This window comes from Scomber scombrus, chromosome 18 (genome assembly GCF_963691925.1).
Source record: "Scomber scombrus chromosome 18, fScoSco1.1, whole genome shotgun sequence".
In the NCBI taxonomy this organism is placed as follows: Eukaryota; Metazoa; Chordata; class Actinopteri; order Scombriformes; family Scombridae; genus Scomber; species Scomber scombrus.
This window is the reverse complement of record NC_084987.1, coordinates 28092117-28115081: the sequence shown is the minus strand read 5'-3', so window position 1 is coordinate 28115081 and position 22965 is coordinate 28092117. Positions and strand designations below refer to the sequence as shown.

General features: G+C 37.6%; 1 protein-coding gene across 1 annotated transcript in view; it reads right to left on the bottom strand.

Moving 5' to 3' along the window:
* The window catches only part of rbfox1 (RNA binding fox-1 homolog 1), a 165936-nt gene that overhangs the window by 19002 nt on the left and 123969 nt on the right, over positions 1-22965 (bottom strand). The window contains exons 9-10 of the mRNA XM_062438004.1: positions 18894-18933; positions 1149-1213 (exon numbers count right to left, since the gene is read on the bottom strand). Coding sequence (XP_062293988.1) covers positions 1149-1213; positions 18894-18933 — 105 coding nt within the window. The remainder of the gene's footprint in view (positions 1-1148; positions 1214-18893; positions 18934-22965) is intronic.

Below are 22965 nucleotides of genomic sequence, written 5' to 3'. Positions count from 1 at the left end.
CTTGACGGCAGAAAATTTTTTGTTTGATCATGTTGATAGAATCATCAAAGCATCAATAAATTGACCTTGCACCACAAATAGATGTCCTCAGATGTTTGTTTTTGGCACAATGTTTAGGACTAAATTTCAACCAAAATACAAAAAATGTACAACTGTCTTTACACTCCTTCATTTGAATGACCCTCCAATCTGTTTGTGCCAGTTGTTATGCCTTCATAAAGGTAGGGCCAAACTCAATGGATTGCACTTGCTAATAGCACCATAAACTAGCACCCACAATCAGCCCTGTTTTAGGGTCCTGTCTATATAAAGATTTTTGACTAATGATATGACATAAAGTTTTGCAACTGCTTGCGATTTCCCCTTGTTCAGCATCTGCCTGAGTGAGCAGAGTGGTTTCCAGTGTTTCAGGCTTTCCTCGACATTTCGCAGATTGGACCATAATGAAACTGCAGAGAGCACAAAAGCCTAAAATTTCATGTTTTTAATTAACAGACGTGGGCACACACAGAGCTTCACAATAACAAATCAACTTTCATATTTTTCCTTCTTTTACTTCTCTAGTATTTCGCATCTATCATCATAATCTACTGAAATGTCAAATGTCAGAATACAGCTATAAATGTGACCCACACAGGTCTGAAACATGATATATTAATGACTGAATCTTACAATAATGTTGTTCTGGTGTCACTGAATGTATCACAAAAACAACATTACTGATGTTCTGCTTGTTTTACACGGCTGGCTGTGTGTCACAGCTGGCTGCAGCATCGTACAGTTGCTAAAATAGTAAGTGAGTCTCCAAACTGAGAAAACAGCTGTGCACATTCATGCATGCCAGACAGCAGCAGTAACTTCATTAACACCAGACTGGTCAGGATATGACAGTTATTAATATTCTGTGCTCTGCTACACATTTACACGTCAGCTGTTACACTTAGATGCAGGTATATATGTTGGGATTGTTTGTAATGAAGCAGCCCTTATGGATGAATCCTGAGCTCCATCAGTGCTGTCAGGACATTTTTATTTTTAAGTAGCTGAAAGTCCGAGATAAGCCTTTTGAACACATTTCTCATTTGCACAGATTTAGCAGCCACAAAAGCTTCACAATTCTTTTGTGGATTTGGCCCTTAGTGTCTTACCTGTCACTGTATGCAGCAGCTGTGGTAGCAGTAGGCTGGGCATATCTGTAGGCAGCGTAACCACCCTAGAAAAACACACACACACACACACACACACACACACACACACACACACACACACACACACACACACACACACACACACACAACGAATATTTTGTGTTATATAATATAGCATAGTATAATAATACACTTCTGTAAAACAGATTTACCAACATCACTACACCTTGATAATCACTGTTTCTGTCTAATCAGTATTATGTATCCTATCTTCATACAGATGTTACCAAAAATAGATATAATTTTTAAACCTGTCTCATGACGTATTCTCTACCTAAGAAACTGTGAAATAAATCCTAGATATCTTTTAGCAGCTCAGTTCCTCATAACACAGACATGTAAATACCTGCATGTACTGTACACACGCTTGGATCAACAAAAGAACTTGAATAGATTAAGACATTAAATGTTGTTGGAAAACATCATGCAAAAATGTCTTTCTCGTCTCCAACTAGTTCAGAACGCAGCAGCTAGGCTTCTTACTGGTTTTAACAGATGACATCACATCACCCCAATTCTTGCTTCTCTTCACTGGCTCCCTGTTCATTTTAGAATTGATTTCAAGATTTTACTGATCACTTGGTCTAGCTCCAAGCTACATAACGGACATGTTGACTCCGTATGAGCTAGCCCGCAGCCTTAAATCCTCGGGTGGGGGATTTCTGGTTGTTCCAAAGTCAAGGCTGAAATCTAGAGGGGACCGTGCTTTTACTATCAGGGACCCTCAGCTTTGGAACAACCTGCCCGAGGAAATAAGGCTGACACATTCAGTATCTTCTTTTAAATTTCTACTGACTAGCTTTTATGTGATGTCATCTTCTTGTTTGTTAATTTTGCATATTGCTAATGTCTTTTATTTAATCTTATTTTTACTTTGTCTTATTTATTTTATATGTTTTTATATTCTCATTATCTCCAACCGTATTCATTGTCCTATACTCTCATCTTGTCAATGCCAGTCTTGTTACCTCTCTCTGTGTTGTGTGTTTTGTTTGTTTTTTTGTTTTTTTTGTTTTGTTTTTTAATTTATTGTAATACTTTTGCTTGCCTGTCTGTCAAAGCACTTTGTGAACTTTGTTTTGAAAGGTGCTATTTAAATAAAGTTATTAGTATTATTATTATTATTATTATTATTATTATATACAGTATGTGAATTCATCACATTTGAAATGCCAGTGCACATGTAATAAACCACATCAACCAAAATGTGAATTTTCACGTTATCATGTGAAATGTGTTTTACATGATATTATAGATTTACATGTTTTTCTGTGAAACAGTAAGTCTAAAAACCTGGAATCAGCTTTTAAACTATACTCAGTATACATAATTTTTAATTTCAGAATATAACCTCCAAAAATCACCAGACAAAATACAGCAGGTATGGCCTCAGTTCTATAGAGAAAATAATGACCCTTACTGACTGATCTGCTGTTAGTCTCATGTTACAACAATCAAAAGTTTCTGGGATAGTGAAGGGTGGTGTTGGCAACAGTGCCTGACTTAAAGATAAGGTGCTTAGTAAGATGTGTGTAGGGTTGTGAGGAAACAGGGGTTTGAGCAGAGAAAACTAAAGCATAAGAAAATAAACAATAATTTAGCTGAGCAAATGCAAAAGAGGCACCAGTTGTTTTTAAATATAACTTCAATGGAAATTATTTGGTGAAAGTAGTATAACCAAAGATCACTCTCTAATCTCCAGACTGTTTCAAAGCAGTAAAGAAGTAAAATGTCTTATAGGTTTGATTATGTATATGCTTTAGAGAAACTTAAACACTCAATTCAAATCTGACTCAATTGTTTTATTCTTATTTTTCATACATGTGTTTGTTCTTTATTTTTTCATGTATTTTGATGCCAGTTTCCTTTTTGTGTATGTGGGAGGAAAGCAACACTAAAACACCAACACTAGTGTATGTCAGCACCAGGGGCGGTGCCAAAGAACATTTTGAAAAACAACCCCTTAAATAGTGGCTTTAGGGGACTTTTAAGAGACTTAAAATGGCAAAATGTAGACTTAAATATAATACATTGAAGTTACTGTATAATCAATTAAGGGCTTATGCCTAATTAAGTAGGTGGCTCACTGGAACTAAAGGCACCCATGTAGTTCTATTTCACACGACGAGATTAAACTCAACATGACGACTTTAAAGTCAGCACTTCGACATTAAACTCGAAATGTCGAGAATAAAGTTGAAATATCATGCCGCCTTTAATCTCAGTGCGTCGACATGTCGAGATTAAAGTCGAAATTTCGACAATAAAGTTGGCATGTCATGTCGACTTTAATCTCGACATGTCGACTTTATTCTCGATATGTCTCTGTACTGCACGCAGGTGTAACCATCGATATTCTTGCATCTGCCCCGTTCCAGCATTTTCAGTTTGCAAGAATGCAGCCACTTCCTCCAAATGTGTATGGTTTATCCTTCTGAAAAGACACAGTTTTCGGCACAACCTTTTCAGTGTTCTCACACTTATGATAACATCGTGTTTCTGCGCTAAAAGAGAGAGAATTTCTTTGTTGCTAAAACCAGTTCTGAAGTACAGTTTTACCAATTCATTTACACAAGGCATTTTCCTGGGCCAACTGATTGAGTCTGAGGCTGACTGTCCAGATTCAGCATCTGAGGAGCGGTCACGCTCTCTCATAGTTTTGTCGAGAATAAAGTCGACATATCGAGAATAAAGTCATCATGTCGAGATTAAAGTCGATATGTCGAGATTAAAGTTGACATGACATGCCAACTTTATTGTCGAAATCTCGACATGTCGATATTTAAGTCGACACGCTGAGATTAAAGTCGGCATAATATTTCAACTTTATTCTCGACATTTCAAGTTTATAAGTATCCAATGTTGCTAGATAAGGTTTTATTTTCACTGCAAGAGATATTTAATAAATGATGAAAGATCCGGGGCTTAAGCCCCAAAAACCCACCCTCCACGCTGCGTATGGTCAGCACTATGTCAAACTGCAGTACTGACATAGTACTGCATGCCACATGACAGAAGAGTTTAGTGTCAGCGTCACAGTGTCATCTAATGTACTCAGTGAATCCTGCACAGTCTCGACACCTGCAAGATCACTTCCCTCCTCTAGCTACAGAGTTCCTACAGTTGCATTTACAGAAACACAGCAAGCATTATAAATACACTAATCAATATTTTTTAGAAGCATCAATCAAATGACTTTGTATAATGTGAATATGACACTGTGTGACAAACACACAGAGAATTATAACATATGATGCAGTTTTCCTCAGCTCTACAAAGCATTTAAGCCTCTTTTATCTAATTGTTTTGTTTCTATGGCACACATTCCCCAGCAGCAGCAGGAAGCTGTTATTGAATGAATGAATCTTTTATTTTCACGTCTAGTCATTTACATGACCCATCTCTCACAGAATTAAATGCATTCTGAGAGAGAATAGAATAGAATACTTTCCATTCTATTCTATTCTAATAACTAACAACAAACTAAACATTCTGGTATATTAACCCACCATCATAACAGCACAATCCATAAATATCATCCAAACATAAACATAAACCTTGCACAAATATCGCTTTGGGAGATTTCCCACAAGAAAAACATCAAATATACAAACAAACAAACACAGCCCCCACAGCACAAGACACAATACACAAATGCAAACAAGACTAAATCTACATCCATTATGGTCAAACAGCGTATATGTGATACAGACAGTTCATAAGCCAACAGTCTGTAATCCTTCTAGAAAAGAGTGTGAGGAATGAATCTATCATATGTTTCTTTTTGTCCTTCTAAACCAGCTTTAGAAAGATATTCAGAAAATGCAAAAACCTTATCAAAAAAACTATCCAATTATAGCTCCATTCTCAATACTTATCTAATCTAAATCAGGGACATGACCTTTAAAAAAACAAACAAAGTATGAATAATTTTAAAATAATTAAACAATCTCTAACCAAAATCAGCACAAAAAATAACGTTTATTGTGGTTAACCCTCATCCTACCAACAATTGGGGACCCCAAGAATAAATTACTGTAAGAAACAACCTTATTTTTTCTCGAAATATTATTTATTATGTCATTAATGTCATCTGAAAAAACTGACTACTATTGAATTTGTATATTGTGCAAATCGAAAATTTAGTGTGATTGAAAGATCGCGTGAGGAGATTTGTGTCCGTCTACTTAAGAATGACTGACCCGAGTACCCCTACCCACCCGAGAGTGTGTAATATACTTTGAATCAGACCCAAGGAAAATGTGAACTCTATAAATGGTAAGAATAAATAGTTCAATCTATTAAAACTGTATAGGCGTAATTGGGTGCTTTTGACTGGGGTCCCCTGGGAGTCATTTGTATTTAAAAAAACCCCCCAAAAAAACTTAAAAACAGAAAGAGAAAACAATGTTATGAATTCATTCACAAATTGATTGACAGAGTTCTTAAAAAAATGGAATGATAAAATAAAGCACCTATTAGATATGACAAAAAGTATACCTCTGGGGTCTGCATTAATAAATAAAATGTGGGTGGTTCTTACAGTATCTGCTGAAAAGTTTCTCCTTCAGCTCATTACATCCCTGCTGCATCTCAAAGCAGCAGTACTGATATGTTGATAAATCTGCAGCCTTTGAGAAGTGTTGCACCACAGTGCAGTGCTGTTACATATGGCCACTGACTGTGTTCAGCTTCATTAAATCACCTGATGACACTAGACTGCTACTGTATAACACCAGTGGTGAAATAAATCCTCAGAACCCTATTCTAAATGAAAGTATCAATACAACAATATAAAAGTACCTCATTGCAAGTAAAAGTCCTGCAGTTCAAATCCTAGTTAAATTAAAGTACAGAAGTATTAACACCTAAATTAGTATTGAAGTAAAAGTACTCATTTTGCAGAAAATTGGGCTGTGACTGATATATTAAATAAACTGAACAAAGTACATTATTAACACTGATAAGTGGAATCATACGCAGTATTTTATTGTTGTAGCAGTCAAGGTAGAACTAGTTTGAGCTACTTTTTGTGGATTATAAATAAATCTGAAGGGAAAAGTTCTGGCACATAAAATTGAATTTGGGTTAGTTTTTCAGAACTTTTAATTAGGGATGTCCGATATGATCGGCCTTCCGATATTATCGGCCTATATTCACTTAAAAATGTAATATCGAGAAATATCGGGTTTTTATAACCAATATTTGTTCTGTAGGCTTCAGCATTTCGGAGCCTGCATGAACGCAGCATGGGGCGTTTACCGGCGCACGCTTTATGACGTATAACAACAACACAGACTTGTGGGTTTCTAACCATGGCTAACCGTGGCTAACAAGTTCATAGCGTCCACCGCCATGTACACGAAAACACAAACAGAAGGTTTACCTCCTCGTTGTCATTGTCGCCCCTGTGACGTCACCCTATCAGAGTCCAGTGGGTCTTATCTGGGTCCTACTCTGCTATGGAGACACAACAGCTGAGAGGAGCGAGTGAGAGGACGGTCCTATAAAAGGTCCCGCCTCCAGAAACGGGGCTTATGTCTGTGGTTTGGAACTATTTGTTAGTTAAGTGTTCCCTACGGATACTAAATTTGTAATTTGCAATTACTGCAAAGCAGCATAATAAATATGGCAGTGCCATATTGGCACTTTTTTCCATAACTTAAATTGAAGTTGTTCTCTTATTTTGCACAGACAGTGTTTACATTAGTTTACATCACAAATTAGGCATAATGTGTTAATTCAACAATAGGAGATATGTAATGTTGTTACCTAATAGTTTTGGTGTAAAAAGCCTGCAAATATCGGTATCGGGTGATATCGGTATCGGAAATTAAGAGTTGGACAATATCGGAATATCGGATATCGGCAGAAAAGTCAGTATTGAGCATCCAGTGTCAGTGTGATATGATCATTTGAAGAACTTTACCAAATTATTTTTTTTATTTTTTATTTCTATCTTTTAATAGCTACTATCTGATGAAAACAATTACTCTATTTGTGTTTGTGGTGTGTGCTCATGTTGTGGCGCTCTGAACTGTCCAGACTGTTCCATCATTATCACGTTGAAGTATGATTTGCACTAGTGCAACTCAGTTCAGTTGGTGGATCAGCTGACATGACCAGCTGATGTCTACCTGGCCAGTGTCTGCAGCAGCTACTGCTCCAACATCAGTGAAGCTTTCCTTTTTTTTTTTTTAACAGTGAAAGTTTCAACCGCACTCAGTCTGACTCTGCCATTAGTAGGCCATTACTTGCGCCACTTCCTCTTCCTCACTGGATTGTACAGTGACTCCCTATCGCCCCTGTGGTATAAATTGGTATTATGAGACAGTACAGGCCAGGCGGTTCTGGACCAAACTGGTTAGCATGCTAACTTTGATAGATATATATTGGTAGATATATCTCTAAAACACAATACATATAGGTATTCAGACCGTTCTCATCTTCTGTTCGTATGATATCGTACGAAAAGTTGTGCACTACGCTTCGTAGGATATCATACAAATATAAATACATGCAGTGACACAAGTGATCAGTGTGCCTGCGCAACTAAGTCTCACGGCAGTGCTTAAAATAGCCCCGAAATTTAATCTATTGATTAAAATCCAGTAATCCACGAATATTATGTATTACTTTAAAAATATAAACGCTATATTATTAAACATTTAACCAGGAGATTTTACCCCTTTTGTGTCTTTATACGTCCCGGAAAGACCAGATAATTCACTGACGATGTTGCTTTATTCCAGATAATACAGCCAAAAAAGGAGACGCACGTTACCGGCCATAACGATACCGGGTTGAGTCCTTAGCAACCACCATAGCAACGTAGTGAGACGTGAAAAAATCAGTAGGGACTAATTATAAAATCATACCCGCTCCATGCTGTGTATAATGAATATGAGAATACTTTTTCTTGACTATCTCACCACCTGCTATGACCTTTTCTCAATGAAATATAAACAAGTGGGAGGGGGCGGAGGGGGTTCCCTTCTGGGAGCGCATGACGTCACTGGGGAATGCCCCCTGATGTAAACGCTTGTTTCACAGCCATTATTATCCTCATAGTGTGTATCTGAGCTGCAGAGGCTGTAGACAACTATGATCAGAAGATTTGAGACATGAACGTTTCTTTATCTTTTTATTCCTCACAACGAGTTACGTTTGCTGAGGATCATGGGTAGGCTAAAGTAGCCACTTCCGCTAATGTCCAAAGCGGCAGAAACAAAACACGTTTCTCACAATTGAAGGTTAAATAATTAAAAGTAATGGTCATAACATTCACCCAACATTTCATTGAGTTATCCAGGACACTTTCTTATTTATGTGTTAAGAAATGTTGAGGATATAAATAAAATTGTAGGTTTCCTGCACTTATAAAGACACAGCAGGGTTCAAATCTCCTGGTTAAATGTTTAATAATATAGCGTTTATATTTTTAAAGTAATATATTGTACGAAACGTAGTGCACAACTTTTCGTACGATATCATACGAACAGAAGATGAGGATACGTTGAGGTATTTGACATAATGTCAAAAGTGTTATTTCTTCAAATTCTGTTGATAATGTTACTTCAGTCAGGAACAATCTCATCAGAGGACAATCCATTCATTGCAACAAATGGAAATACAGTTTAACTTGGCGCTGTGGCTACAACATGCTCCCTGGAGTAGCTAAAACAGGGAGCACAATGCAAAACCCCCCTATGCAGAGTGGGCTGAACGCAAGACATGAATTTCAGATTGACCCTGGAGCCATGATGGGACCCTGAACCAGAAAGGTGGAGGCTGGGGTGGTGGTAAGCTTTGCCAGCAGCAGTGAGAGTGAACGCATTGGTGTAGCAAGGATGGGTGTAGGTGGCAGTCATATTTAAATAGACCGCCTTGTTGTGAGAATGGCTGTGATTGGTGTTTGACTGATAAGATAAGCTGATTCAATCAGTGTCTGTTAGCTGTTATAGCTTGGGTGTATGACGTATATGTCCTGCATGAACACTGAGCTTCATTTAATTTAGGAATGTTTCAAACTAAAATTCGACGCATACACATTACACATACTTTTAACTGCCAAAAGAGGTGAATATTTATCAAATGTTATCAGTGAAAAAAGTGAACACCACTTTCCCAGCACCAGACAGCCGACTGTCACAGTTAAACATAGTGGAACATTTAGCAGCTAAAGAGACATATATTCTCTCTGGTGTTGGTAAAGACCAAACCAGAGCTAAACGTAGAGGGAATGTTAGACTTACATTCATCAGGAGGCTAAAGACATGACTCCAAAGGATGTTTATCTGTGTGCACTTGATGTGTAACACATCCAACATAATAAACTAAGAATAAGTCAATGTTGTTTCCCATGTTGCTTTTTCTTTAACATGTTAAGAAACATAGAATAGTGCATTGCACGTTATCATTGTAAAAAAACCACTTATTGCCACATACTTTACAATCTCAGGGGATACATTCATACAATTACAAACTAAAACCAGACAAAATCAAGCAAACAGAAAACATCAAAAATGTATGTACAACAACACATTCAGGGCAAACAGAGACACAACGTATAGGAAACACAAGCAAATACAGATATGCTTCATGTCAAACACATAGAGGTTACTTAGGGACACTAGAAAATGATGAACACACTAGCACTTGTGATTTGTTAAAGACGGCTACTTGTTAATAATGTTGGAAAATAAACTGCAGATTTTTAGGTTGTGTACTTATTTATTTTAATACTTTTGGGGGTATTGTTTGCCTTTGTTGTTGAGTAAACAGTAGGGACATACTGGAAATGAGAAGGTAGAATAAGGGAATTACATTTAACAAAGGTTTGCACTTGAACTAGTGGTGTTGCGATTGCAATTTTTAGCACATTAAATCCCTGTCACCAGTGTGCTCCTTTTACTCTGGCTTTAATATTCCAATTCCAAGACTCTAATATTTGAGATGTCGACTATACCTTTTATTAATTACCAGCAAGTTCATGAAGTTTATTTTTCTGTATTTTTGGAATAATTTAAACTAGACAAAATCAAAATAAAGCTTATTTTGACACCAGAGATTCATGACTTCATTTGGACTACAGGCTTTTGACTTGGAATTATTTGATGTCCTTGAAGTTCTTAATTTCCTGACAAACATAATACTGTCAATCTGAAGCCAATCATGTTGCACAAGCAGGAGGCCACGTTGCACAACATTCAGCTCAGAAATGAGAAATAATTGTGACTGTGTCACTGAAATAAAGTCCTATTTACACCTGGTATCAACATGACGTGATATGTATCTGGATTAATAATCTGGATAATTACATTCGATCCCTGAACCTTTGCATTTACATATGGTATTAATAAATGCCCTTTTTTAATCTTGATTCTACTCACATTATGATTGGATTGCAATATATAAATTATCTAGGTGAAGCTAATGGACTTGTCAACAAACATGGTGCGTCCCAGGTCAGGCAAAGCTGTGAATGGGTATCATTCATCTTTTACGAGGGAAGACTTCTAGATAACACTTTTGCCAGCCTTACTCAAGCTGGCAAGAAGAGGTGGCTGTAAGAACAAGTATGGGATGCATATATGTACATGTATGTACACAAGTATGCATGATTAGCTGATTAGCTCATGTACAACACTCTCTTCTCCTGATTTGACATTGATATAGTGTATAACCATTATATAATCAACTATTTAGGACTCTAGAATCATGTGGTCTGGAAGTTGTGCTGACAATAGTACTTTGACCAAAATGTTCACTTTTGGTCACATTTTTAACTGTCGTTAGTTACACATAAAATTCATTCTTTTGCATCCTGGGAACATGCAGGGAGATTTTTTGTCATTGTGTGAGCAATCTTCTAGTAAAATAGCTCCTACAGATGTTGTCTGGTTGATTCAGCTGCATTTGGATCACAGTGCTCTCTGAGTGCATTTACAGCTTGGCCAAACATTTTTGTTCAGATAATGTATCCAGATATAGATCACATTTTAATACCAGGTGTAAATGGGTGTAAGGTACTGTACCATGGTAGATTACAATGGATCAATTTGCTTTCAAATTATGTAAAGTTTATGTGAAAGTTATGAATACAAACTTCAAAGAGCATTGGTAATTTTTGTAAATTTACTAAATTAACTGTTACTCTTTAACAATTAGAACAAAATGAGGGCTTGTTTAGGACTTGACACAATGTAAAACAAATGTAGAACTCAGACTTGACTTGAGACCTGTTGGTCTTGATTTTAGTGAAAATGAACCAAAAATTCTTTCTGAACAACTCTTTTTAGTTTGTCAAATGGTGCTCCTGAATCCCTAAATCCCTAAATCCCAATTAACACAAAGGCAAAGGCAGGTTTCTGTCGGACAGCAGAAAACCTGCTAGTGTTGGCAGAGCCAGAAGGGATTGACCCCGACGCGCAGTGGAGGGGTGAGGCTGACCCCCTGAAGGTATGATCTGCCCACTTTCAAGACCAGCTGACAGAGGAGCTGGACAGCTGTCCCTAGCAACGGTCTGTAGCTATAGCAACGGTCATTATACAGAAATATCAGACCTCCGAAGGAAGTGACTGACCAAAGGTGGAAAGTAAAATGTGTAATTTGACTTTTACTTAAGTGTGTTTTGTGTGAAGTATTGTACTTCGCTACATTTTAAATAACATCCGTTACTGAGTAAAAAAATGTTGGCCGAAATATTTTTTTAAAGCAATGGGGATCGTACAGCAGCGTTAACCAGCATGATACAATAACTTAACATTCATTAATGATTGTAGCCTGTGACAACCTGGCAGCTAGCTCTTATAGCGACATATAAACTCTAACACAACACAAAAAACAAAAAACTCACACACTAAGGAATTGTCCATTAGACGTTGTGCCGTCATCTGTCTCACTCTGCAGGTACAGGCATTTAGCATGATGCGTTCAAGTGAAAAGGACAGCGTCGGGGGCTCCGGCTCTGCATGTACCCACTCATACTGCCTATGCCCATTCACTCTTATCATAGGGTACTGTTCAAGCTGCTTGCTACGGTGGTACAATCGCTCCAAAAATAGGAAGTGGGACCAAACAAGGACATTTTGAGTCAAGACAGCCTGGTAGCTGCTCATTGAACCAGATCAAATAAACCATTCAGTCAAACTTGCTCATATGAGGGAACGAGTGATTGAATTGAACTCAAGTCCAGACAGCCTGGCAGCTACACTCACTGACCAAGAGTGAACAAACCATTCTCTCAAAGTAGGATGTTTGCTACTTGCCCGTCTAAAAGAATGATACATCACCATTTTGAGTTTACCAGGGCTTCTAATCCACTGAATGGTGAACTCATTCAGAGAGTTTTTACGAATGGGGTCTACTCAGATGAAATAGTTTTAATTTAAACCTCCAACAGAAAGCTGTTTAACACATATAGATAGTAGATTAACATTTGACACATTTTACACATTTTTAACACTTGTATTTATTTTTCACACTTTTATTTCACCAAACACAATTTTACTTATTTCATACATATTGGAGTCATTGATTTTAAGACTAAAATGTGATGATGTGTATATGAATACTCAATAAAATACTTAATAATGAATAATAAGATTAACATCATTTGAGCTCTACTCTGCCAACAGAAAGAAGGCAGTGGACCGCAAAACGGGTGAAGGGCCATGCACCACCTCTGACAGAGGCTGAGGAGCTGGCCCTGAGTGCGTGTGTGTGTATGTATGTATGTATGTATGTATGTGTATATATATTAGGGTTGGCCAATATTAGGGTATTGACCAGCAGTTTGTTTTTGTTATGTTTTTTTTCAGACTTTTCAAGCTTGGGCCTTGCTGAGGACAGCACTCCAAGAGAACTCTGACTATTGTGCTTTTCTGTCATGTATCTGCTTTGTGCATGTAAGCATATGCGGGATAAAAGACAGCATACAGAGAAATTAATAGCAGAGGAATTGGGTGAAAGGGGGCGTTCAGTACTAACTGTTGAAAGTGCACGTACTATAGGGGAGTGTCACGGAGAAACTGATGCCATATTTTGCAAAAATAATCAAAACTCATAAGGTTCAATAAATTTACATGTATCAACTCAAAGGTAATCATTCTGTGAAAATTGGTCTACCCATCACTACTGATTTGGGATTTGATTCAGGCCTTTATAGTCTTGAGTGAAAGTGTTTTTTTTCTATTTGCTATTGGTTGCTGAAGTTGCAGCTGAGCTAATTTTGCCACCATAGGTAAGACTTATTTTTCCTATTGACTACTTTTGCAGTGTGGAACATAGTTGACACTGAGTTTTAATCATATTTGAGTCTTTTTAAATGTATTTCTAGGTTGCAACATCTGTACACTGGACATCACGGAGTTGGAGTCTTTGTTTTCACTGAAAGCCAGCAGACTCTTGTCTGTAAGTGGCACCTAGCCTACAACCACTGCTTTAATTTATCATAAAACAAAAGCAATTTCTCTCTCTTCCAGGCTCACTGACAACTCCAGCACTTCTCACATCATTTCACCTTCCACCCTTCCACCCTCCATGACTGAGAGAGTGTCCTTCCTGACATCAGCGATCTATTATTATCACTATAAACTGTGGCGGTGAGTAACTGATACTTAGTACGTGTGATGATGGTCCATGGCAGGAAGATGAACAGGTTGGACCATGTTATTCACCAGCCATTATGGACTGTCAATCCTGAGTGACTAAAGGCAACCCCGCAGCTCTGCATGCATGTGTGTGTAGGTGTGTGTACACTGTATTGGAAAGGAGAGTTAACAGTTCGTAACATATGGTCAAGGTTTGACCATTCCACACACAATCTCATGCAGGGAATGTTGCTATCCATCACATTTGCTGATTCACTGAAGGAAATAAAGACTGAGCAGGATTCCTCTCCCTCTATCCATCCATCTTCCTTGACTTTCAGTATTCTTGGCAACAAAGCGGCAGGCTCACACTCATGCTATGGCACAGCCTAATTGTTTTGTTTTGCTATGCTAAAAAAAAGAAAAAAGAGTTTGATGTTTAATAGCTTATTTATTTATATTTTCATTCACATATAAGATTAAATGAGCAGGCTCTATTGCTTTTTAAATATTTATCAAGATAAATGTTTTTGAGGTCTGATGTACTTTTACTCACATCACATTAAAAGCCAACTGGAAAGGGTGACAGTATGCCCTTGCTTAAAGACTTTTAGTGTAAAAGCACCATGCACACTCAAGTAGAGCTCTTTCTTTCAACCTGTAACTGTTTTGATGGATGCCACATAGCATTAAATATCTGTGTACCTGACTAAGCCCAGAGGCCTGTACTACGAAGCTGGATTAACATACCCAGGATATCTCTCCGTTACCTGGGTTGATTTACCCAGACATTCACAATCCTGATAAACGGTACTACGAAGCTGGTTATCAACTCGGTAATTCAACCCAGGGTTTTCCAATCTTGATCAGTGCACGTTCACATAAAGGGGTAAAGGTGTTTGTAGCGTCTGACCAATCACAAACATGGAGAAACCCTGCAGAGCAGCCTACTTTACCATGGAGGAGCAGACAATTATTCTTCATAAATATGAACAATTCAAACCCGTCATCCAGGCCAAAAGCAACAGTGTTGCCGCAGCAAAAGCCAGGAAGGAATGCTATGATTCTGAACTATTATGTGCTTCAACCATTTGAGTGAATGATGTCAAACCAACTGTATAACATACAGAATAATATCCCTCATGTGCCTCAAGGATTATTTTTCAAATATATATTTACAGGAAATGATTGGTTTATTTTGTTACTTTTAGTTGGTATCCCACTTAGTACTATATCACTTTGAATATTAAGTGTAAATCAACCCCAGGCTGCTCTTGTAGCTGAATTTTCTACCATTTCAGATTAAAAACCATATATTGGTAAAATATGCCGGGCAGCTCTTTGAGGTTTTATCTATTGATTCTCTGTGTGGCCAGTAGGGGGAGTTGCTGACTTTGCTTAATATTAATTGAAAGATTTTTCTGCAAATTTGCAAATCTGGTGTCTGCTTCCATGGCATTAATCACTGTGGATTACAATCTAACTACAACAAAAAGTTCTCACATTTAGTTTTACAAATGTAATCGTAATGACGGAGTAGAATAAGTAGAACACGTTTATAGTAGGTGTGTGAATGATCAATAATCATTATTATTGGCAGTAATAGAGGGCCCCAAAATCAAATTTTGCTTAGGGCCCCATGGAGGCTTGGGCCGGCCCTGCAGGAGGCGGTGCTTTTATACTCATTGATCTCTTATCCAGAACATAACCTGCTCCGGAGCAGGTTATCCGTTCAGCATAAGTTACCATGGTGATTTACCCCGGTAAGAAGTGAACCAGCGTCGTAGGACGGAAAACCCAGGGTTAACCCTGAAGTTACCTCCATAAGAGAAAATCCAGCTTCGTACTACAGGCCTCAGGCCTAATGTAAATAATTGGGAAAAATGTGTTATTGTCATGAGTAGCAACTCTGTGTTATGTTTATAAATCAAGCATTTTGTCTTGTGTGTCATGAACAGTGCCTTAATAGCAAGGAAAAAAATGACTAAGTGGAATTAATCAGTGAATAAAACAGTGGTGCTGGGGTTGGTTTGACATGACTCCGTTGTTGCAGTGACAGAACATGCATATTATACTGAATTCATTAAGACAACAGCTCAACATGAAGGAAGTTGTCACTCTAATATAGTCTCTTTTTTTTCTTTTTCGTCATTTTCTACAGCACAGGCCTCTCTGGTATGGCCAAGCTCTTTTTCTATCCCATCTAATCTGCAATTTGGATGAATTTACTAAACGCACGCCTAAAGTATCACTTCTTCAATAAAAATAAACACAGTGCTAGGGGCTCTTGATCTTTTGGCTAATGAATATTACATGGTCTGATTGTAGCATGGCAATCAATCCCGGTGGCAGGGGCACGGGGCTAATGGGGAGGCAACGAGGTCGAATGTTATGGGAGCTGTTGAAGCACCTCCTCCTCCACGCACGCACAATCACAGCATCATTAGTCTGCAATCTCCCTGAGGCCTCCACCGTGGGTGCTTGCAGTTCTGCTCACTGCAGTAAGTAGGCTACATATTGCTGAACATTTTAAAATGACAGTTAAAGGACTAAGCCAGTGATTCTGCATGTTTTTATGCATCACTGCACTTCATGCCACATTGCAGGCAGCGCCAGTTTACAAATGAATATCTAGAGTGCAAACAATTACAATGAACACTATGGACATGTTTCACAGAAACTTATTTCAGTAAATGTGGCTTATTTGTTTCACAACACCATTCTAGATAGAGTCCAGTTAACTGACTGTGTAACTCAGTCAGACCTGTTCATGAGAAAGTTAAGTGTCTGAATCATTCACTCTGCTGTTAATGGACCTCAAAAATTTTGTTTTGTTGTAGTTGATTTTAAATGGTGTATATACATTTGTGTTTGTTATAACAAGAAAACCTTGAAGACCAGTAAACAGTCCATGACATAATAAAGTTATCATAAATGTATGTATAGCAAATCATTCATACCCACCTATCATCATTTTGTTTTGTTTTTAATTGTTTATTACCATTACTTTTCTCCCCAAATGTTCTCAATATATTAACATTTATTTATTTACTCATTAATTCATTCATCCAGTCAGTCATTCATTCATTCATTCATTCATACAGGACATTCAGTGTGTTTTCGTGGTTGTTAGCCTTAAGCTGCTTTCACACCAAAAGTGTCTGACGCGGAAAAATCGCTTGAATTGCTTCTATCGCGCCGCTTGATCATAAATATACATTTTTGGATCATCGCTTCATTCGCGCTTGTGACGTCGGGAGAAACTCGCCGCTGATTGGATGTTGCGGCGCGATGTCGCCTGAAAAGATCAATTTTTCCAACTTTATTCGCGCCGCTTCAGATGCTTGATTCATTCATTCATTCATTCGTGCCGCCTGATATACAATCGCGTGTTATTGCGCCATTTAAATTCATTTTCTATGTAGACTTGCTGCTCAATTCGCGTCAGACGCATTTGGTCTGAACGCAGCTTTAGTGTGATACAGACAGCAGTCCAAAAAAACAACAAAAACTACCAAAACAACAGATTACTACTTTATGATTTGCCAAATGGTCAGACAAATGCACATATAGAGATGTGAATGCTAATATACAGTATTAGATAGATGAGTAAGATAATTAATCTTCATTCTTCCACCATTCCTAAACTATGTTTTACATGTCTTTAAAGTCCAACTCACATCATTTACAGTCAGCGTGTCTTAATGGGTTTAAAAAATTTTTTTTTCATGATTAAAAGGAAGAAGAATGGTCTTTGAACAAATTCAATCCGCCTATTCATATTACGTTGCTGAAGGGGTGTGTTTTATTTTGATTGACATCAGCTGGAGGGGAGTGTTTGATTGACAGCAGATGGAGGTGTGGCGGCTTTTGATTGACAGCAGCTGCCAGGCTGCTGGACTGTTGATGTAACACCATATGGAACAAAAGACAAACTAAACAAACCACTGTAGCTACTGTAGCTACACGTCATGTGCAGACAGAGTAAGAACCACATCGGTATGTAAAGTAAGATTTGCAGGTACATTTCCCTGCTGGTTTATGTGCTGCACACTGCATGTATATAAATGTGGACGTCATGACAGCTCCCCTAAAAGTGAAGCCAAAACATCTTGTTCGCCCCCTGGTGGCTGGCTGCACTATACGTCATAAATCTGGGACCAATATGGGACATGAGCCAAACTAAAAAAATCTAAAAAAGTACACATAAAATGGGGGGTGGGGTGGGGGTGGGGGTCATCCTACTGCCCGACTCCACTGTGCAAACTCTGGATCCAAATGACATCACACATGCAAGATGGTAAGAAAGGGGATATTCTGGCTTTACTTTTGCATAATTGTAGGAAGTGAAGCCACATCGTCCATATTTCTATACAATGACATACAGTGCTGAGCAGCTAATTGAGTTTTTCTATTTTTGCATTAAGTCATTTTATTTTTGTCATGTATATTGAAATGTTACATGCATTGTGGTCTCAGAGCCATATTGCTATCATGTTATTATTATTCATACAATTACTCTCAGACATTACTGGGACAAGTTTACAGATTGCATTTCATTTTCTCAGATCAAAATAATGCATTCTCACACATAGTCTCTGCTTTAACTTCATCATGACTTGTAAATGTAAATGCCAGTTATGCACCACAACAAAGAAATGAGTGAACGGTGTGCAAACAGTGCCCTGAAGTTACAGCCTGAATGTAGTGGCCCTTTTAATTACTGACAATTTGACAGAGATTGCTTCCAAGTAATTTTTCCACTTTTAAAGTCTCTTCATTTTCTCACTATGATGCTGGTTGCTCCAATACTATATGTGTTTCTGTTTTGGCACCTGTGAAGGACTTTTTTCCCCTCGTGGTTAAAGTGCAGTCTTGTCTTGCTCACATTGCCCATTAATGTCTAGTCTACTCTTTTTTTGGTACCATGAACTGAACTCCAGGCTGTGACATGTCAACTATCTGCTTCCCAAAGCTGGAGGTGAAGCCATGTATGAATATGGAGGGTTGGGGATTGCATGTGCGTAGCAACAGGGCAGAGACCAGAGATGGTGGTGTAGCATGCAATGTCATACCAGTAAATAATACTTACATAAATATCTGCACCATAAAATCCATCCTGGTAAACAACACTGCAGAGGATGCAAACACAAACAAACAAACAAACAAACAAACAAACAAACACACAATAAAACAAAAACATCCATATTAGTGCATGTTGACATGCAGGCAGTGGGCTAGCTACCAACCAACTCCAATCTCCACAATCCAAAATAAATAAATAAATAGACATAAGAGGGGCAGAGGCAAAGGGGAAATACAGCAGGCACCCCTAACTGATCTCTGAAGGCTGGGTAAGGAGGCTGGAAAGGTCCCAAAAGCTCTCTGTGGGTTTTATTTAGAGTTATTATACAGCTAAGGGTCCAATCAGCTTTTATATCTAAAAAAGAAAAATAGTGTTCCATATATTTTGTCAATGTATTTATTCTTCAAAATGGGAAGATTAGATCTGTTCGTTTTTCCTAATAAAATATTTATGAGTGAATCAAACACTGTTCAGAAACAACATACTTGTACATAAGTATAATATATTTATTTAGATATTTATCACAAAAACAAACAACCCGCTAACTGTCATCAGAGTTTGATTCAAATTTTGACCAATCGTGATTAGTGTTTGAAAGTCCTCTTTCAGGACTCAAATCTTTTTCCTAGTATGCCCTGCCAACTGGAAACCAGTGAGAACAACTCAGTGAAAAAACACAAATACAAAAATCTGTCATGTGAAATAACCAAAACTTAGACAGAAAATAGTGTCTACATGAAGAACTGTGACTCGTATTAACACGCTGATTGAGAAAATATCTTTTCAGAAACTTTTCTCAGAAGGTAATGCTGTAATATAACTAGCTACCTTTTAATGGCAGTAACTTTGTAATGTAATTACTTTTAAAAGTAATGTTCCCCAACACTGATAAGTGCATTTATTCATTCTTGTCTTTTGATCTGCAGCAGAATCCCTTGTCTCGTGATATGAAAGCACCCCTCTCTGTGCACTATATGCATGTTTGTGTGTTTTATGAGAGAGAAAGCATTCCTCCTCACTTGGCTTCCAATAAAACGAGCAGGACGCTACTGTCAGTAGTGCAATATGATGGAACTGCATTTAACATGAAGAGCTCCTCAGAGGACTGAGCTTCCAATTTCAGGAGTCATTAAAATGGTTTCACAACGTTTGTGCTATCTCTGATAATCAATAACTTCTCAAATGTCAAGGTGGCCCAGAGAGCCATTTCACTCATTAAAATGTATTGTGTTGGACTGCAGCACAGCTACATGCACATATTGGCTTATAGATATAATAGACTGTCATGTCAGGCACGTTTAAAGGCATGGAAGAACACCTTATTAAAACACACACACAAAGAGTACGTTTGGTTTCCTTGCTGTGTCACAGGATTTATTTGGAGCCTGCTCTTCGCCACCTGAGACAGACAGTTTTAATAAAAATACATCATGGTCCACATTAATAAATCACCATACGACTGCGACTGAATTAGGTGGTGCAGCAGCGTTAAATACAGTACAATCTGCACCACATATCTTTTTGTCAAGACCATGCCCAAGTGTTCACCCAAACACCTAACCTCGTCATCCTGCGTGACATTTAATGCTGCCAGAGAGGCTCATAGTGACTGCACTGTTCGTGAGTAGAAATACTATTCAGTCCTCTAACGGAAAGTCATCATGAAGAGAGTCTTTGGAAAACAGGAAGTGTCAGAAGCACCCACACATCTCCATACTATCTGTGTTGATTAGGAGGATGTATTATATCTGGATGTTTTTTTCATTTGAAAAACTAATGAATAATTTACCCTACATTATCAAATAGTAATGTAACGCTGGGTGTAGGTTAGCATCACCTTAATTAAATCTACTTGGGCTCGTGGGTAAGAAACAGCACAGGGACAGCTTCTTCAGAGCTACTTCTGTACTTTCAATCTTCGCTCAAGAAAAGACAAGTGGCACTGTGATGTCACCGGCAACAAACTTGATACATGACTTAACTGTGTGGCATATCACTCCGCCCAATCTAAACTACTGTAAACACTATGCACAAACTACATAGAAAGAAGTAGTTCCCAATTTAAAAACAAAGAATATATTTATCAAATCATGAACTATTATTAAAATCATTTAAAACATCCAACCAATACAAAAATCATATATTATAGAAGTATATTCTTCAAACCAATTCTGACAATATCATCTACTGAAGACAGAAGCAAGCCTTTATTTGAAGGTATATTTTATATTTTAGTAAGAAGCCTTCCTGTTCTTTCTGCTCAATTGTGGTTAATTCTCTTTTCTACTAATGCAACACTAACATTTGTTCCATTTGTCAACATACAACACTATCAGTACAGCAATAGAGTAATATTATACTAACCATTTTGCTACTCTCTCTCTTTTAACAATTAAAAATTCACTTACGGGTTAATTTCAATCAGTTCCACTGTGCTGTTTGTTTTGATCAGTGGAAAGATATTGTCAGTGACAGTCAACAGTTCCTGTACAGAGGTTTCACATTAAACAACAGTCCAGTACATCAAACAGAATGAGACATCCTTTCCTGGTTCGCTTTTAGTTTGAGACATCTGCAGGAAGTTTCATTGACCCTCAATGAACAGCAATGGAAACAATGTCAAAGTAGAAATGACTGATATAATTAGAGAATGAAAATCATTTAAAAAAAAGTAACAGTTAATATCAACTGAAATGAGTAAAGCAGAAAATATTAACCCTGTCTCCCACAAATGATGCTTATATATATTACTAAATTGTTTTTCTAATTACGTTGTGTTGGTAAACACAGTCACTGCCTGGATAATGTTGAGAGGATCATTTATAGACCACACCAAAGTGACAGGGAGGAGGTCCGGTGCATGAGGGTCATTAATCCAAGACCACGAACCTGCCTCAACCTTAACCAAGTACTGTCAGTGGCCATGAAAAAGTTTGATAATGCTGTTATCAATACCAGCAGATATTATACTGCAAGGTTGGATATCAGAATGGCAGAAAACAAATGAAATGCTATGTCACTAAACATTGTATGGTATATTATTAAAATAAATAAATAAAATGTATTTCCCAGATATGTTAATTAACAAACATAATCCAGCAAGCCTTATTTTTGCAACTAAATATATTTGCTGGTGCAAGTTAGTTGTAAATAAACATTGGGACAAGGGGACAGGGTTGAATATAACATGACTCAGTTGTACAGATTGAACAATCCTTTTTCTCAGCAGCTATTTTTACTTGTCATACCAGAAAAAGCTCAAGTGAAACTGATAACTTTAACAATTGCTGCGTTCCATTCAAATGCTAAAGGAATACATACTGGTGATAGCAACTAACCTTTATTATTATGTATTTTCATTCATGTTGTCCACTATTAATTGAGGCAAGCTTTTATTTGAGAATGAATGTGCAAGTATTGTGCATCTTACACATGAAATACCTGATTCACATATGAACAGATGTTTTGAGCTCAAGAACAAATGCCACATTTTTGTAAATATTTCAAATTGCTTGATACATTGTAAAATATATTAAATATTACAATCATTTACATTATTATATATCATTAAAAAATGGGTCACTTTGAACTTTCCTCAGTTACTAGCAGTTACTGCGTCCATCCTTAAAAAAAACTCCCAGCCAGCCTCCTTAGAGTTCAGTTGCTAACAGTCATAAAGAGCAAAATAAATTAAAATAACCAACAGAATAATGACAAATCAAATCTGACTGCCCACAATACTCAGCTCTCCTTGGCTTGTCTCCAGAACATTCTGCTATGAAGGGCCAGCCAAAGCTGCTGTTAGGGCTGGGAAAATGGCTTTTTGTTTTTCTTTTCTTTTTATGGCAGCTGGGTAAACTCTAGAAGGGGATAAAAAGTTGAGGACATCCCATTCCACTATGAACACTCCCTCACTTAATGACACCACAGTACAAGGCCAAATTGACAGTCATTTCCAATGAGTTTGTGCAAAGGCACATGTCTTAGAGCATGCCTGTTGGTTGATTCAGCATGCTGTGGAAGTGGGGGAGTGTGTTATTGCTGTGAGGCGAGGCTGGCATGCACCGCTTCGCTGACT